This window comes from Solanum verrucosum, unplaced genomic scaffold (genome assembly GCF_900185275.1).
Source record: "Solanum verrucosum unplaced genomic scaffold, falcon-dt-bn FXZP01000042.1, whole genome shotgun sequence".
NCBI lineage: Eukaryota > Viridiplantae > Streptophyta > Magnoliopsida > Solanales > Solanaceae > Solanum > Solanum verrucosum.
The window spans coordinates 996592-1012871 of record NW_026020230.1 but is presented as its reverse complement, the minus strand read 5'-3'; the positions used below and the strand labels follow the sequence as shown (position 1 = coordinate 1012871).

The following is a 16280-nucleotide window of genomic DNA, read 5'->3' as shown; positions in this document are numbered from 1 at the left end:
GATGTTTTGATTCTCTCTACAATTGAGGGCCATGTTCATTCGCCAATTAAGATGTCAGATCTTGTCCATTGGTGTATCAGATTGAACGCTACTTATGATTTCTTATTGGGGCATATGAAAAAGTAATTAACTTCATTCATTTTAAGTATTGATTGGTGTTGCACATCTAGATACAACTGTTTCATAGAGGAAAATGCACCTCCTAGGTAAATTCTAGTTGCCTAGTTCAATCAAGTCTTCATACTTGGAAGCATTTTTTTGATCAAATTGTATACCTGGTAATTAAGAACACACAAATTATGAGTGGATGTCATTTGACTAAGAACTCTTTGATGTGGATGACCAAATCAAAGATGCCAATAGGATGAGGGAGGTTTTGTAATCGAATAAGTTGAACAAGTGATTGAGGAAGAGTTCTTGGTGTAGACACCATTGTTACTCTTAACATGAAAGAAACGGTTCTTGGAATCCCAATCCCTGACAAGAAAATAATTAGGATGGATTTTTTTTTAAAAAAAACAATAATATCATGTCCACATCGTTGAACAGAAAGAAAGGAGTTTTGTGATGGAGACAATAGAGAAGCTACGATATTACTAGATCATACTACTACTAATGTGGTAAATCACATATAAAGAGCAATAATAGAGGAAAACTTCTCCAAAAACAGAATGAATTCACTACGGAGAAAGAGGGTAAACAAAGGTGCCCTTGATACAATAAAAGTGGTTTACTAGAGAGTTCTAGCAGCTCAACAACTTAGAAAACTTGACAAAATCCAAATTCAAACAGATATCAAAACTAAAATCCACAGAAGAGAGTAGATACTAATGATTATCTGTGTTGAGTCTGTTGACAAATACTTGGCTCATATTAGGGAATCTAATGCGCACTGCGCAATATTCCATGCAAATAACCACCAGTCATAATAAAAGACACAAAGGAGACAACACCAGCTGGAAAAACCTTCTTTGATTTCAGAAAACGAGATCCCATTACTCCAAGAAGTCCAGCTGAGAGGACGAAACCAATTGCTGATGCCAAAACAGGTTGTGTTGGAAGCATAGTATAAACAGCGTACAGGAGGGAGGCAGAAACTCCACCTGCAATCAGGGATTTTGTGCTGCCACTCTTAAGATAACCCATAAAACCACCAGCTCCAACCAAGAAAGCATAGCCCAATGTCAATTTTTGGGACATAGAGAGGGCCATTTTCTTTTTACTGTTATGATCCTCACCTTCATCTGAACCCCCCTCATTGCCACCATCATTATTATTTCCACCACTATCTCCCCTACCCCCACTGTCATCATTTGTACCTCCAGAATCACTTCCACCACCACCACCTGCCTCTGGCAGAATATCGATTCCTGGCCCAGCTGGATCAACAGTAAAGGTAGTTGGCATTGTAGAGTCAGCAGAGACAACACTGGCTCTGACCCCCAAAGAGAAATGCTTCGATCCAGCAGACAAGCCTGGATACACTGTGCGAGAGGTAGTCAAGGTATGAAGAGATGAATGAAGTGACCTCAATGGCTGACTATGAGCAATGAAAAGCTGCCTTTGACTCCAAGCTTGGACTCGAAAGTTAGGCAACACTAGGGAGGACTGAGAAATGGCCAAAAATTCACCCATTATCTGGAATATGAAATAGCAACGTGTACACTGAATCACGAGAAATTTATTTTTGGGATGTTTTGTTTTCAACAGCTTCTGTAGTCTCAGCAACTTCCACAAAAATCAGTCTTCCATCAACAATCTGCAGTCGGTAGATCATTTCAATGACAGAACAGAAATAGACATCAACAAAACTCGGACAGTCAATGTAAGATATTGCACCAGGAGGAAATGAAAATAGATGCACTTTATAAAGCTGGGAAACAAATTTCCCCCCGAAAGTAAAAGAAGCTTTCTGCAAAAGATAATGCCACTTAACATATTCACATTATTGATATAACATTTCTACTACTCTCAGTTGTGCTTTCTCTCATCTCTATTTCTCTGTCTGCTTGGCACTTCTCGTGTTTATTGCAAATTATAACAATCTTTTTTATCTGTGCACACAATGTTTAGGTACTTCCGTCTTGAATGACGTAATGTCCATTATGCCAAAATAACACCAAAAACACACACAAAATAAAAAAATCATTGTTGTGAGAGAATGGACAGTGATAGATGTGGCAACTAGGTACCAATATTAGATCAAAGTCAGGAAAGGTAGAGACCACGGGGGGTGGGTGGAGGTAGTGGCTTAATAGAGGGGAAGCAGACAGTTCCTCAGTTTGGAGTTTGATATCATAGTTTTGTTCTTCAACTGACATATTTTATGCATACAAGTATACTTTCTTCTTTTTCTTGTTTTGTTTATTACCGGTTTAAAAAATTCTCTTCTCCAGAACACAACCATCCATTTTTAAGTCATGTTTTCCTAGAATTTGAGAAATTAGATAACAGCTTTAGAGGGTGTTTGGATTGGCTTAAAAGTTGGTCAAACCTACTTTTAAGTCAGTTTTTGACTTTTGAGAGTGTTTGACAAATATAAAAAATAACTTAAAATAAGTTACGAAGTGTTTGGCAAGGTAAAAAATGACTTAAAATAAGTCAAAAACCAAAAGTAGGTCGCCCCTTACTTTTTATTTTTTGACTTAAAAGTCATTTTGGTTTGACTTTTTATTTTTTACTTAAAAACTACTTTTTTAAGCCAATCCAAGCAGGCACTTAGTCTATCCTAAAAAATTCCCAGTTTCTTATCAGTAACTCAATGACTACCACTACTTAAAGCAATATAACATCTCGACCAGTGAACATCAAGAGATTCGTCTCTACTGTATTTGTCAGCAAAACCAGAAGGAAAACTTGGGACAACAAGAGACTTCCCAGTCTTCATTTCCACTAAAGAGTTTATGAGCCAATTAATTCAACAAAGGTAGCACATATCTCAATTAAAAGATAAATAAAATAGGAACCAAAACAAACAACAATAATAAGCATTCATAATGAGATGCAGTTCCTACAGGCTACAGCTAACACAATGTCTATGTAAACCAGCAACTTCCAAGAATCTAGATCTTTCTTTCCAGTGAAAGTTAGTTGTTCTAAGATGGTTATATTCTTTGCAAATTTTGTTATAAACTTATGAATATCCCCCAACTTACATTTTCCACCCTGATCATTGGTCCCTTTTCAGCAATGATTTTCCTAACTCCAACCGAAAGCATTTGCAGGACCATTATCATATTTCAAAGTCCTTACGACCAACGAATGCACCAGTAGATGCAGGTTGATTATAGATCACAGAGTCAAACATCAAGCTGAAACGATTCAGCTTGAAATGCATCTTAAGCTTACAGTTTTGCAGTGAAGTGTTGGAATTAGTTATCTGTTTACTTTAACCCATGATGATTGATAAATAATTTATTTTAAACAGATGGCGGTCTAAGAATTGACAATAGGTAGAGGCATGCCTAGTTTAAAATGTGGGATAGCACTATAACGATAACTCCTTGTCCCCTTTCTAGCAATAGGTACAGATTTAGTAAAAACTTATATATTATCCAAAGTTTTATATACAAAGTACATCCACCATTGTTGATCCGTATCACTATTAAGCACGTTCCATTAACTCAATATACAGATAACACACATAACCAAGAATACACATTTAGAAAGCTGAGGTATTACCCTTCCGTTCAAGGAATTCAATGCATTCTGGGCATCTGCTTCTGACTCAAAGGTAACAAATCCAAAACCTTTAGGCCTTTGCGTTCTTGGATCTTTAACAAGCCTTGCTGCTCACCCAATTAATAAATCCATATCAATCAATCAAATTAACTAAGCCTTAATATTAAACTACTTGCAGACCCACTTTAACGAAATTCATCACGAAGTGTATGAGTTGAGATCGAAATCCCAACAAAAAACAAAAAAACATTTGGTGATTTCTTCCCATCAGTCCTAATTTTAGTGGACAAAGTTATCTGGTACCCATGGAATTAGTCGAAGTGCACGAAAACTAGCCCGGACACCACGGTTATCAAAAACAACAATATACCCAACGTAATCTCACAAAGCGTGGTATGAGGAAGGTAGGTGCACACAGACCTTACCCCTACCCCTACCTAGAGATAGAGAGGTTATTCCGAATAGACACAGACAAAAGCATTTCAGAAAAAGGAAATAACAGAAATGAAAAAGTCATGCCAAAATACTATAAAAAGCATAACAAAGCTTCCAACACAGAAACTATACAAAAGAAATACAATAACCGAAGTACAAAAAAACAACAACAAATAGTAATAGAAATCGAGGAACAAGAAGCTACAAGAGTTATACTACGACTACTAATAAGTAAGGATAATCACCACCACACTCTACTACCTGCAACCTACTACCCTAATCGAAACCAGAGTCATCCAAAAAAAAAAATCACATCATCTTTGTTAGAGAGTTACAAAGCAATCACATAAAGTGGATTAAATCATCTTTCAATTAAAAATTTCAGGAAAACACAATGAAGAAATGCGAATTAACCTTCTGTAACAACGCCAAAAGGTGAAAATATCTTCTTCAACTGTTCACTCGTAGTATAAAACGACAATCCTGCTTAACAAACAAAAAAATCAAATGCATCAGTATTAGGGTTTCAATAAGAACCCCACCAGACATAAATCCAGAGAGAGAGAGAGAGAGAGTGTACTGTTCACGAATAGCTGCAACCCTTTTGCCATCTGAGTTTCAGAGAGCAGAGCTGTATCTAAGTCAAAGAGACACTGCATTTCTCCAAATTGCATACTGGTCCCTGGTTTTAATCCATATTTCGTGTTGGTCCCTACTTTCCTATGATTGTGTTTTTTAAGCCGGTACTTGTGGTTTTAAGGGTGATATGGAAAAGTATCACAGAAAGATAGAAATCAATTTAAATTTAGATTGATTTGAAGTTGACGTTTTATTTAAACATGTAATTTGGATTTCTTATGTTGTGCCTGATAAATATGAAAATTTCACAAGTTGTGAAAATTATCAAAATTTCTCCAATTCATAGACAATCTTTACCAAATGAGCAAAACACAATTCATAAACAAGATATCGCAATATCCCAAGGCACTATATTGAAAAATCACATATCTTCATATTTCTTTTATAAGAAAATATTTATAAATACAATTTTTTTTAAAATAAGAAAAATGACTTTCTTAATAGAAGTAGAGGAAAACAAGTCGCATTATCTCCTCTCTACCCCACCCTATCCTCATAGTTTTGTCTTAGATATATACAAATACTCTTCAGATAATACTTTTTACTTGCATACTGAACACAAGAAAATAAGTAAGAAATCACTTGTTTTCTAGAAAATGTTTTCCTCCATACCGAACACACCCTTATACCATCCTTAAACTCCGTTGGTAGTTTTGTTGAGCATATTATTGAGGAAGTAAATCTTCTTCCTTCTTATATATATATATATGGTGCTACCAAGAATGAAGACTTCTCCTTGTTAAGCATTTGTCCAGAAACACTGCATCGTTTATCTCGTAAATAAAAATTGTACCGTCAGCTTATAACATCACTGGTGCCTTTTCATTTGCAACATATGAAATGAAATCATTATTCTGAGGTAATTGGCTCAACAATCTGGACAATAATTCTGCACATTTAACAAACAAAGAGGGTGAGAACTGAGAAGGAATTACCCTGTATCAGCCTTCTTGATGAGTTATAAAGTCAATCCTAAATCAATTTATGTTTGATTGAATAGCAGATATTTGATATCAATTATCATATCATGATATGTATCCATCTTTCGTCAAACTCAAAGGCTCAAAGAGTGTGACACAAAAACAACCAGCACACCTTATCGTAAGCTTTAGAAATGTCTAATTTGAACACAATGTTCTCCTCTCCCCCATATTAAACTTGAAAATATTGTCTACCAACTCATGGGCCAACATAATATTTTTACTTATGGACCTAACCTTTATCAAACCTGATTGATTATGAGCGATTAATTTGTTACCAGTGAGATTAATCTGCTGTTCAGAAGTTTGAAAACTCTTTTGAAAAACACATTTCTTGAACTGATTGGCCTCAAGTCCGACATAGTAGTGTAAGGTTTTGAGCTTGGGAAGAAGAACAAGACATGTGTATGTGAGAGATAGCAATATTAACAGGCTTTATTAATCAATGTCCCCTTCAATTATATCCTAACAGACCTAATAAAACTTAATATTGAAGTCCTCAAGTCTAGTGTCAATCTCCTTCTCCTTCTATTAACTAATGAGTGAAAGAACTTGGTGCTTAGGTCTTCCGTAGTTGCCTATCTGAAGCCAGACTTTTGACTCCAAAAGGAGAATTTCAATTTCAGATGTTGTATCATCTCCGCATTCTTAAACAAAACGACCATAAAGGATTATCTTGAACCTCCTGTTGTCATGTATTCCTCACAACGTTTGAAAAACCAGGTTGTTCAATCCATAGAGTGAGAAACTTGTCTTTGCCGTTTGATATGTTGTACCTCTAGGGTGAGTAACATAGGGGAATGATCAGACCGTGTTCTATTCACATGACTTACCTAAGTTTTTGGGAAGAAATTCAGCTATTCATGGTTAAGTAACACTCTATCCAGCCTTTTTCATATAATGTATTTTGATGTCCTTCCACAACACCATGTGAAAGGGGAACCAGAAAACACAACATCCAACAAACATCAGTCTACCATATAATTTATGAAAGGGAAACTTGTAATCTTGTATATGCATTGTCGAAGGACACCTTTTTTCTGTACCATCAGTGATTACATTAAAGTCATCGATTAAAGACTAGGGTATGTTGGAAGAAGTAGTAACATCTCTCAAGGAATCCTACAATGACATTCTCAAGTTGTGTTTTGTCTTTGTTTACACTAGTAATACTAAACACTGAGTTTCTCCATTAGTCCATCTAACACTGATCTTGCAGGTAACAACTTGTTCATTCTATGCTCCTTATATGAAGTGCTTGAGTGAAGATTTTCTGCAGATTGTATCCTTTTGATATGTTGTTCTCGTTGGATTCATCCTACTTTGACAGTAGTATTGGCTGCAGTGCTTGGTTCGTTTTAATCTTCCTCTTGATTTGTCATATTTGTTATAGAATGTGTTCCTTCTTTCACTATTGGACTGCCAAGAGTGTTGATTCTTTTCCCTCTTGAACAATATTAGATGTAGTTTCTCTCTCATTCTGCACCTTAGTAGTAGTTGCCTTTCCTTTCTTGTTTATCTTCTTTTGCTTTTTGATTGATCGTTTGTGTTGTCCTCTTCTTTTCAGTTGGGCTGTAGGTTTAGTTGGAAATGTAGTTCATTATCAGAATACCTAAACACATATATATGAGAACTACATATTTGGCAGATTAAACCTCCTTCAATCTCTCAAAATTATGTTGTTCAGTTGAAATCACAAATACATAACGATCACGCAGAAGAGAGCATAAGCAGAAAAACAAAATAATGACTAAAACTGCAAGCAAAATACCGAACTGGGTAACAAACAAATGTTCTTAAAAGATTATTTCAGAGGAGAAAAGCTTCTATTGAAAGTACCTTCTTTGTTCCAAGCAGAAAAACCCTTCTTGAAATTATCCTTAAATGGACTCTATGCTGCACAAACTTGGATTAGTCAGTACAATAATTACCAAATATCAGATGGTTCGATTGAAACATAGAAAGCACCTTTTCTGTTTCAAATTATTAAACGGGAAAGCAAGATGATATCACCAAAAAAATTAAGATAATACATTGGGAGATTTCATTTACAGTGTCCACAAAACGTTTAATCAGATATTGAGAAGCCAAATTGCTTCCATTAAGCATGCCCAACTCTATAAACCAAGACAAGAATCATGTCACTGTCTTATGCGGTTATCTATTTCTGAGATTTGACATAGTAATAGATCTAAATCGAATAGCTAAAATACAAGCTCATCTAACAGCTGGCGTACACTCCTATCACTAGTGCAAGAATCCTTGACAATGACTTCCCATGAATCAAAATTGAACTTTTTCTTCCTCTTCTCCATCTCCTCCAAAACAAAGCAAGCATCTTCAACCTTCCCTTTATCAAGCAGACCAAGAATCAAACACCTTACTGTTTCCATACGTGGAAAATGCCTGCTCATCAACATTGCATTCAAAACTTTCAAACCTTCCTCAAATTCTCCCGTTTTACAAAATCCATCAACCACCATTCTGTATGTAATTGCAATAGGATAGCAGCCTGCAATTTGCATATCAACTAACATCCTATACGCCTCAGTGGTTTTACCTTCCTTACAAAAATAATTAATTAACATGTTATAGATCACAATGTCAGGCTTAACGCGCCTTTTTTTCATCTCCACAAGTAAACTGTTTGCCTCACCAATTTCACCTCGTTTCAAAAGATCAGTCATCAAAACACCATAATTGACTATTTTCAGCTTACATCCTTGGTATTCCATATCAAACATCAACTTCTTAGCCTCCTTATACCTCCCTAAAGAACATAAACCTTCCATCAGCAAAGCATAAGAAACTGCATTTGCCTTCTTTCCCTTTTTAACCATATCCTGAAACAGACTTTTAGCACCTTCAACATCCCCCTTCTTACACAAAAACCCAATTTGACAATTGTAAGTAACCACAGTTGGCTCAACCTCTCTTTCAAGCATTTCATCAAACAGCTGACGAGCCATTTCCCAATCACCCTTCTCCAGCCACATCTTGATAATAATGTTAAACGAAACAGAATTTAACCAGATACCCATCTTCGAACAACTCCTTAACATCTCATTAGCAGATTCAGAACGCCCATTATCAACAAACACATTCAAAATTGCATTAAAAGACTGCACACTACGCGAACAATTAAACGACCCCATTTTGTGAAAAAGCTCAACAGCATTATCAACTAACTGGGCTTTCCCATAATGCTGAATTAACCCAATAAAAAGTGTTTCTTTACATCGAATATAATGAGTTTGGAGATACCCAAGAAGGGATTCAACAGCTTCAAAATTTCGAGACTTTGCGAGCTTATAAACAAGACAAGAATAAGTTGGGTAGTCATGTTTGAACCCCATTTGTTGGTAATCATGGAAGAGTGATATAGCTTCATCAGGATCTTGGATTTGTTTGAGATCTGCAAGGAGTGGTATTGGTTTGCGAAGAAGGTTTCTTGTGGGCTTATGAGGCTCAGGTGAAGATTTTGAAGTGTGTCTGTGAGTACGATGATGACTGTGGTATGGTTGGGATTGGAAAATTGGGATTCTGAATTGTGCAAGATTGTGAATAATGAGTGTTGAAAGAGTTATGGTAGCTGGTTTAACTCTTGAATTGATCATGGAGTTCCAAATCTACTTGAACTGATAAATTTGCTTCATTCCTTGGCTGAGCTAGTTAATGTACAGTCTTCACTTACACCTTGTTTGGATGGTTGTTACCTATAGTATTGTATTGTTAATACAACCTTTGTTTCAAATATTACTTAAATTTTATTGCATCATATGTTTAAATTCATCATTAGGAAATCATGAAAAAAAAAACTCATTTTATGTAATGATTGATTTGGTATAATCAAGTCGTTACTTTAATATTTTATTCTCATTTTATCTTTATTTATTGATTATATTTTACCTTTTATCCTACCTTTCATAGTAGCTCTATCTCATACTCTACTTTTCTTATAAGTTTATCATTCAAATTATGAATATGCTTTTAACCTTACTTAGATATTATACCATAGAAATATAGCAACAATTATGAATATGCTTTCAACCTTATTTAGATATTATACCATAGAAATATAGCAACAATTATAATCTTTTTCAATGAATAGGTGTCCCAAAAAGTATAACCATGTATAAATCAATAGTTGAGAAAACTTATAACTCATTACTGCACTTGCAAACAGTTAGTTTTTTTTCTCCAACAGCAACCTTAGTTGACATTTCTCCCACGATGCAGCGGCATCAAGTTGACACTTTTGATAAAAATGTCAGGCATTATAAAGCCTGATGTCATTGTAACTCGAACTCCACTCTATCTCCAGTAGCCTGGATGAAACATTCACTATTAGATATATTATTATTCATGACATGGTAATGGTGTTTCGTTATAGCTTTATAAAACCAAAATCGAAAATTAAGAATTGATGTCGTAGAGTCAGGTGTTATGGTTGAAGATTAGTGAAATGAAGTATGATAAGGTGTTGAGAACCGAGTTGAAACAAGAGAGTTGTTCTCGTAAGAAACATACCATGTGTGGGTGTCTAAGTACTGATATGCTGCTGATATTACTAATGCGGTCTTTGGATAGCAGAAGCCTAACATGCGGGATGCTTCTCCAACTCTCTCCAAGTGCTGGCTTGGAAGTACCTCTCTCACCAGCCACCATGTGATTCGTGACCTAGCATAGAAGGGTAAATATTATAACGAGGTCTACACAGGGGCGGAGCTATAGGAAAATTACACGGTATGTACAAGATCAAAATTCATTTTTATGATAGATGTTGAATCCCCTTAGCTTCTTCGTTTGTTTACTTCTTTATATTTTGAATCTCATTAGTAAAAATCACGGCTCCGTCACTGGGTTCACAAATAGGATATCAAGAAAGCCTATAGTGAAAGTAGAACTAGAATACTCCATTACTTATTGAGGAAAGTTCAGGTGGACAATATGGGATCATGTGTAAGGGCAGCTCAGTGCACTAAAGCTCCTGCTATGCGTGAGGTTAGGGAAAGGGCCAGACTATAAGGACATGCTTTGTAGGAGGTATTAATCAAAATAATCCATGGATTAAAATTTAGTCCAACAAAAACATTGTTTGGTTACTTTATTTAATCTAATCCATGGATTAGTTATACCTCATACAAGGTCTTATTTTATCCCTAGAAAAGGGAGGGATAACTAATCCAAGGTTTAACAATCCTTAGATAAGACCCCTAAATGACTAAACTATCCCCACATCTTTTTTCCTTCTTTTTTTTTTGTAATTTAATGTTCTTTTTTTTTTATATTTATATGAGAATATTTATAAATATTCTTTTAAATTCACCAAATTCGTTCCATGTGATTTGATGATTTCACAAATTAATATTTTTTTCTTCATGTTTGATTTGTTATATTGGGCTGATTTTTTTCGTTTTTTTAAATGTAGTTCGTCGATTGACCACTTGAACTATTTGTTTTTTTAAAAAAAAATAAGCTTCGTGTATTTGAACAATTTAAGTAGCCTTAAATCTATGTTAAGTTTGAGGTATATTTGACCAAAAAAAAATTAGAAATATACCGTGCTATATCAATGATGTCTATAGTGACATATCACACCTAAAAATAATAATAATTTTTTTTTATATTTTAGTATTTAACTTGACTAGTTAAATGAAATATAAAATCTCATAATAACTCAAGGGTATAATAGGAAATAAACTTTTTCTAGAGTTTTACACCAAACATAAGATTAGGTTGGAAACAATGAACCAAACACTTGATAAAAACTAATCCCTTGCATTACTAATCCCTGCACTACTAATCCATGCGTAGTAATCCCTGCATTATGCATCTTTGTACCAAACGACCCCTAAGAGTCTATTGCATACAACCTTATCCTATATTTCTGCAAAAGGTTGTTTTCACGGTTTGATATGGGATCTTGTGTATTAAACCTGAAATTTACTTGTTGAGTCTAAAACGAACTGTGGATCCTTTTTTTTAAGAACCTAACTGATAGAGCTGATGGTAAGTACATTACAACTTGACAAGTTCATATCTCTGGCTTATGTGCTTAATAATAATACACAGAATCACAGATCCTCTCCTTATCAGATAAAATAGCTCATGTTATGAAGATAACAGATATCAAAGTAATAGCAAAGAGAATGAAGAACACTGAAACGAAGATATTAAAGATAATAGAAAAGAGAATTAAGAACGCTGAAACAAAGAGAACATGTTAATGTTATGATACTGCCAAACTTACCAAAATGGAGATATCATGTTCATGTGCCAATCGTTTTAGTAAAAATCCCGCTGAAAGCATTAAAGCATGTCCTGTTTCACAAAGAAGGAACAATCCCTTTAGTTGTTACGTCGAGTATTAGTTGTCAAGAAGGTTGTTTTATTTTGACATGTGGATACTCTTTAACAGAAGAAAATCGAAGAAAGAGAACTTACACGCACACAAAAAAAAAATGTGTCTTGAGAGCATACATCAACAACTAAGCCTCAAGCCAAACTATTAGGGATACTAGAAGAAAAAGAATCTAACCCAATCAGGGTTCTCGTTTACCAAGAAGCTACCTTAAAGAAATGAAAAACAAAAAAACTTCCTAGAATAAATGCAAACTACAAGTTGATTCTTAAATTGCTTAAGAAAGTAAAATATAAGAAACAATCTAAAATTAATGAAATAATCAGTTCATCCTACAGTGAGAAATTACCATGCGCACCACCTCCAAGAATTGGTGCAATGAGTGATGATATTGAGTCGATGATAAGCATTCTTATGTGCTCATCTTTCTGCATATCATACCCTCATAAGTGAGTGCCCCAAGGACATGTACCTAATCTAGGAACAAGGCGATGAGAGTAGAGAAACTAGAATTGTATTTCCAAAAACCTGAGATCTGAGATTGTTCTTTAGCTGATGAAGCACTTCAAACAGTGTAAAAATGTCAAACACTGAGAAACATACTATGTTTTTCATTACTTGTTGAAGGGACTTGTCCACCTGAGAAAGAGCAGATGGCGTTGAAAAGTTGGGTACAAAAACTTGCATGATAATCTCAGCAGCCATATTATTCATGTGGACAAATGATAACATACACAGTACATCTTCAGTGACGTACATAAAATTTGTGGCATGCATATCCTGATCAAAAACAACTTCCCGGTAGATATGCAATGCAGCATATGTAACTGAATTTGAGAAAGCATACTCTATCTGACCTACTAAGAGAAGTGAAAATCCAATTGGCAAATGAATCTACGCAAGCCAGACCTTGTGATTCACATGTCAACATAACAACAACATACCCAATGTAGTCCCACAAAGTGTGGTCTGGGGAGGGTAGAGTGTACGCAAACCGTACCCCTACCTCAGAGGTAGAGAGACTGTTTCCGATAGACCCTTGGCTCAAGAAACCAATCCAAAGCAGTCCCAACAAGAAGTAACGGAAGTACAAGAAATAACAGATAGTAACAAAAACAGTAACAACAACAGCAGACAGTAACAGAACAGAACCACAACTAAACAACATGATAATCGAGGTACAAGGAACAATAGATTGTAACAACAGATAGATTGATTCACATTTCAGTAGTAGAAAAGAAGAAAATCAAATTATCGACTGCTGACTTTATTTTCTTTTGTTAATTAGCACCGCAGATATTCTTCCAAGAAGATACTTCTTGCAGCATGGTTCTCCTATTCAAATTTGTTCAAAAGGAATTATGAATCATAAAGAATAATCAGATGGATCGGTGCTAGTTATTTTGTATCAAACAACATAAAAACATGTTTTATGACGGAGCTGGAGTAGTTATTATCATGAAGAAGATCAACTGCGATGAATTACAAAAGAGGGACAAAGGATTCGACTGGCGAACAATGTCCAAGATAGAGAATGTGCAGTTATACACAGAAAATATCTAGTAATCTTAACCAGAAGTTCCCATGCCACCCTAACTTTCATTGGATACTTTTGGTATTCCGATCACATAAAGATTTGTGAAACAGCAAACTGAATTGCAGTCTATCTTCGCCGGCAATAAATAACAAAATCAGGTAAGGAAGGTCACACAATGAAAGGATCTACAAATCTGTTTCATTGGTAAATCTAGACAATGAAAACATATATAAATTAGGTTAATCAGAAGGCTAGAAAAGTTTTGACCTCATAGGCAGAAAGATCTGATGTTTGAGTGACAATTTGAGCAACACGTTTTGGAGAGAAAGAATTTCCAGAGTCCACGAAAACGATTTTGCCCCAGCTTTTTGCAACAGCTGAAGCAGCTTGTAAGCAAATCTGGACAATAATATAATCTTGAATCAGTAACAGAATTGAGAGCCAAAAGAGGCTTCAAAGATGAAACATGCTTCACAATTCAACGGTCAGAAGATTTTTCAATAGTCAGAAGATTTTTCTAACTTTAAGAAACAAACATCAGGAATCAGCACAACCACCATGTCAAAAAATAAAACTAGAATTATAAATGCACTCTTACTTGTGTTTTACCAGAGGATGATGTGCCAACTAGCTCCGTTAGATATCCCTCTCTTAATCCACCATGAAGAAATGTATCTATGCTGATCCAGAGTAGTCTTATTCATCAGTCATTTACTGTCAAGGAAGATATTAAAAGTATTGGGCGTTCAAGCATTGTTACCTTCTGCATCCAGTAGGTAAGAAGCGCTTATTCTGTAAAGCATCATCCAACAACTCCTGACCATCTACCCATGGTTGATGCTGCTTGTTAATGATAGTCAGAACCTGAGTGATTCCCTATTTTACGAGTAAAATGAACGTACAGATCACTATAGGAATACCAAAGAACAGATATATGAAAACTACATATGTGGCAGATCGAACCTCCTTCAATCTCTCAGAATTATGATGCTGTTCGGTTGAAATCACTAACACATAAAGATCATGCAGGAGAAAATCTTCAACTGCAAAAACAGAAAAACAAAAATAATATGACTACAACACATATATTGAATTTTATCCATAATCCTATGTTCCAAATTAACTTTCTTACTTTCTATTTGAGGGTATCCTAGGATTATGTCCTGCCCTTCAGGAACACTTTTCCACTGCAATTCTTAACACTTTTAGTTCTTTTATTTAAAAGATGCTTTAGCACCAAATTTTGTTCTAAACAACATCAAAAAATTTAATAAGACGACTTTATCTCCACTTCTGGATCCATAGTAAAACTTTAACGTTTACCTTAATAGTCGTATCCAAACCAACTGGGACACTAAAATTTGAAAGAATGGAGTACACTTCAATTGTTAGCGCTAGCATTATTTCAAAAGATTCAGTAAACAGTCTATTTTGGGATCAAATTCTTTTAAAAAGCTTATACAGGAAAATGGAGTTGGGTGGGAGGTGTCGAATCAACCTTAAATTCCCAACAACAACAACCAAACTCCGAGACATTTTTGTTATTTTCTTGACAACCGAGAAATTCTCGAGGGCCGGTTGGTGCACAGTTCGAAACCTGGTGGATAATTGATTCACTCATCTACCCTTCTCCATTTAATTACTAGGCTTTTATCTGTGATAGGATTCAAACCCGTGACTGCACCAAATTTGTCATCTCTTCTCACACAATCAAACCAAAATACAGATCAACAAAGAGAGAGGATAACCCAGAATATACTTATGATACATGTTCACCATATCAAAAGCATAAAATTTCGATCTAAAATGAGCTTCCCTCTATATGAAAGTACTATCACTTCTCAGGTAAAGTTGAAACTGGTGTAGCAACTGCATAAGTTAACAAAATCAGTTGTTTATCTCTTAGGGTTAAGTGACATAAAAGTTGTAGTCTACAGGAAAATTTTCCCAAAATAATATCAGTATTGGAATGAAAGATAACATGGTAGAACAAATGGAGAAATTGTTGTTGATATTAATAAGAGCATAGAGAAAAGGAAACCTGAAATAATGTTGTGAGAAGCACAGAAATTGCGGAAATCGGAGTCAATTAATGGGTAATCACACTCCAAACACCTCAATGCCGCCATCACTTTTTCCAATTTCTCAGTTCCCAGTTTTTCTGGCGGGTTATTCTAAACAAGATGGAGGGAAAATGTGCATAGGAAAAATATTTAAGTATTCCTGAAGAATTAAGGTATGTTAATTCGAAAAAATTTATTATGGTAGAGGCCCAACCAACTAAAGTCATGTGAGGCTGCACCCATTTTTTGACATGTAAATTGTGGGGCCCAAGCTTGATGTTAAGGCTGAAAAATGAAATCAAAAGGAGAAGGAATGTAAAGTTTGAGTGGAAATTGCAAGACAATTAGGAGGTCCACGTCAACTTCAATTAAATAAATTAAAATATTATATTGAAAGTGGAAAAGTGTACGGTAAAAAAAGGTAAGAAAGAAAATAAAAAGTCATATTATCAGCTGATTAATATTTTTATTTTCTATTTTATAAAATAAAAGTTATGGTTTAGATACAATTTCAATTGACCACTACTTTATTTGATTATAATAAACTTTGCAAGTTTTATAAGAAATTATAATAATTTATG

General features: G+C 35.0%; 4 protein-coding genes across 5 annotated transcripts; all 4 read right to left on the bottom strand.

Annotated features, from left to right (window-relative positions):
* Positions 1 to 656: 656 nt before the first annotated feature.
* Positions 657 to 1635, bottom strand: LOC125832033 (protein FATTY ACID EXPORT 2, chloroplastic-like). The gene has a single exon (XM_049511164.1). It carries the CDS (start codon positions 1633 to 1635, stop codon positions 883 to 885), a length of 753 nt encoding a protein of 250 aa, XP_049367121.1. The 3' UTR covers positions 657 to 882.
* On the bottom strand, positions 853 to 4799 carry LOC125832035 (uncharacterized). Its single transcript, XM_049511167.1, has 4 exons — positions 4697 to 4799; positions 4531 to 4599; positions 3682 to 3788; positions 853 to 1759 (listed from the first exon to the last, which is right to left on the bottom strand). The coding sequence occupies exons 1-4, from the start codon at positions 4788 to 4790 to the stop codon at positions 1682 to 1684; spliced, it is 348 nt and encodes a 115-aa protein (XP_049367124.1). The 5' UTR covers positions 4791 to 4799; the 3' UTR covers positions 853 to 1681.
* Positions 4800 to 7791: 2992 nt separating this feature from the next.
* Positions 7792 to 9352, bottom strand: LOC125832029 (pentatricopeptide repeat-containing protein At1g07740, mitochondrial). Its single transcript, XM_049511151.1, has one exon. It carries the CDS (start codon positions 9350 to 9352, stop codon positions 7940 to 7942), a length of 1413 nt encoding a protein of 470 aa, XP_049367108.1. The 3' UTR covers positions 7792 to 7939.
* Positions 9353 to 9935: 583 nt separating this feature from the next.
* On the bottom strand, positions 9936 to 15792 carry LOC125831978 (DNA repair protein RAD51 homolog 4). 2 transcript variants are annotated; one of them, XM_049511106.1, is made up of 10 exons: positions 15678 to 15792; positions 14600 to 14679; positions 14397 to 14512; positions 14235 to 14316; positions 13904 to 14035; positions 12628 to 12738; positions 12449 to 12527; positions 11989 to 12059; positions 10266 to 10415; positions 9936 to 10063 (listed from the first exon to the last, which is right to left on the bottom strand). In XM_049511106.1, exons 1-10 carry the CDS (start codon positions 15763 to 15765, stop codon positions 10028 to 10030), a joined length of 945 nt encoding a protein of 314 aa, XP_049367063.1. In that variant the 5' UTR covers positions 15766 to 15792; the 3' UTR covers positions 9936 to 10027. The 2 variants fall into 2 exon arrangements, with proteins under 2 accessions (XP_049367063.1, XP_049367064.1); XM_049511107.1 differs by having other exon boundaries at positions 14397 to 14500; positions 15678 to 15791.
* Positions 15793 to 16280: the final 488 nt, after the last annotated feature.

Coding starts and splice junctions, on each gene's coding strand:
- LOC125832033 (XM_049511164.1), bottom strand. CDS start 1,635: ATGGGTGAATTTTTGGCCATTTCTCAGTCCTCCCTAGTGTTGCCTAAC.
- LOC125832035 (XM_049511167.1), bottom strand. CDS start 4,790: ATGCAATTTGGAGAAATGCAGTGTCTCTTTGACTTAGATACAGCTCTG. Junction 4,600..4,696: donor GTTGCAGCTATTCGTGAACA/GTACACTCTCTC, acceptor TTTGTTAAGCAG/GATTGTCGTTTTATACTACG. Junction 1,760..3,681: donor TGAATTCCTTGAACGGAAGG/GTAATACCTCAG, acceptor TACCGACTGCAG/ATTGTTGATGGAAGACTGAT.
- LOC125832029 (XM_049511151.1), bottom strand. CDS start 9,352: ATGATCAATTCAAGAGTTAAACCAGCTACCATAACTCTTTCAACACTC.
- LOC125831978 (XM_049511106.1), bottom strand. CDS start 15,765: ATGGCGGCATTGAGGTGTTTGGAGTGTGATTACCCATTAATTGACTCC. Junction 12,739..13,903: donor CAGATCTTTCTGCCTATGAG/GTCAAAACTTTT, acceptor GCTCTTTCTCAG/GTGGACAAGTCCCTTCAACA. Junction 12,528..12,627: donor AGAACAATCTCAGATCTCAG/GTTTTTGGAAAT, acceptor TATGATATGCAG/AAAGATGAGCACATAAGAAT.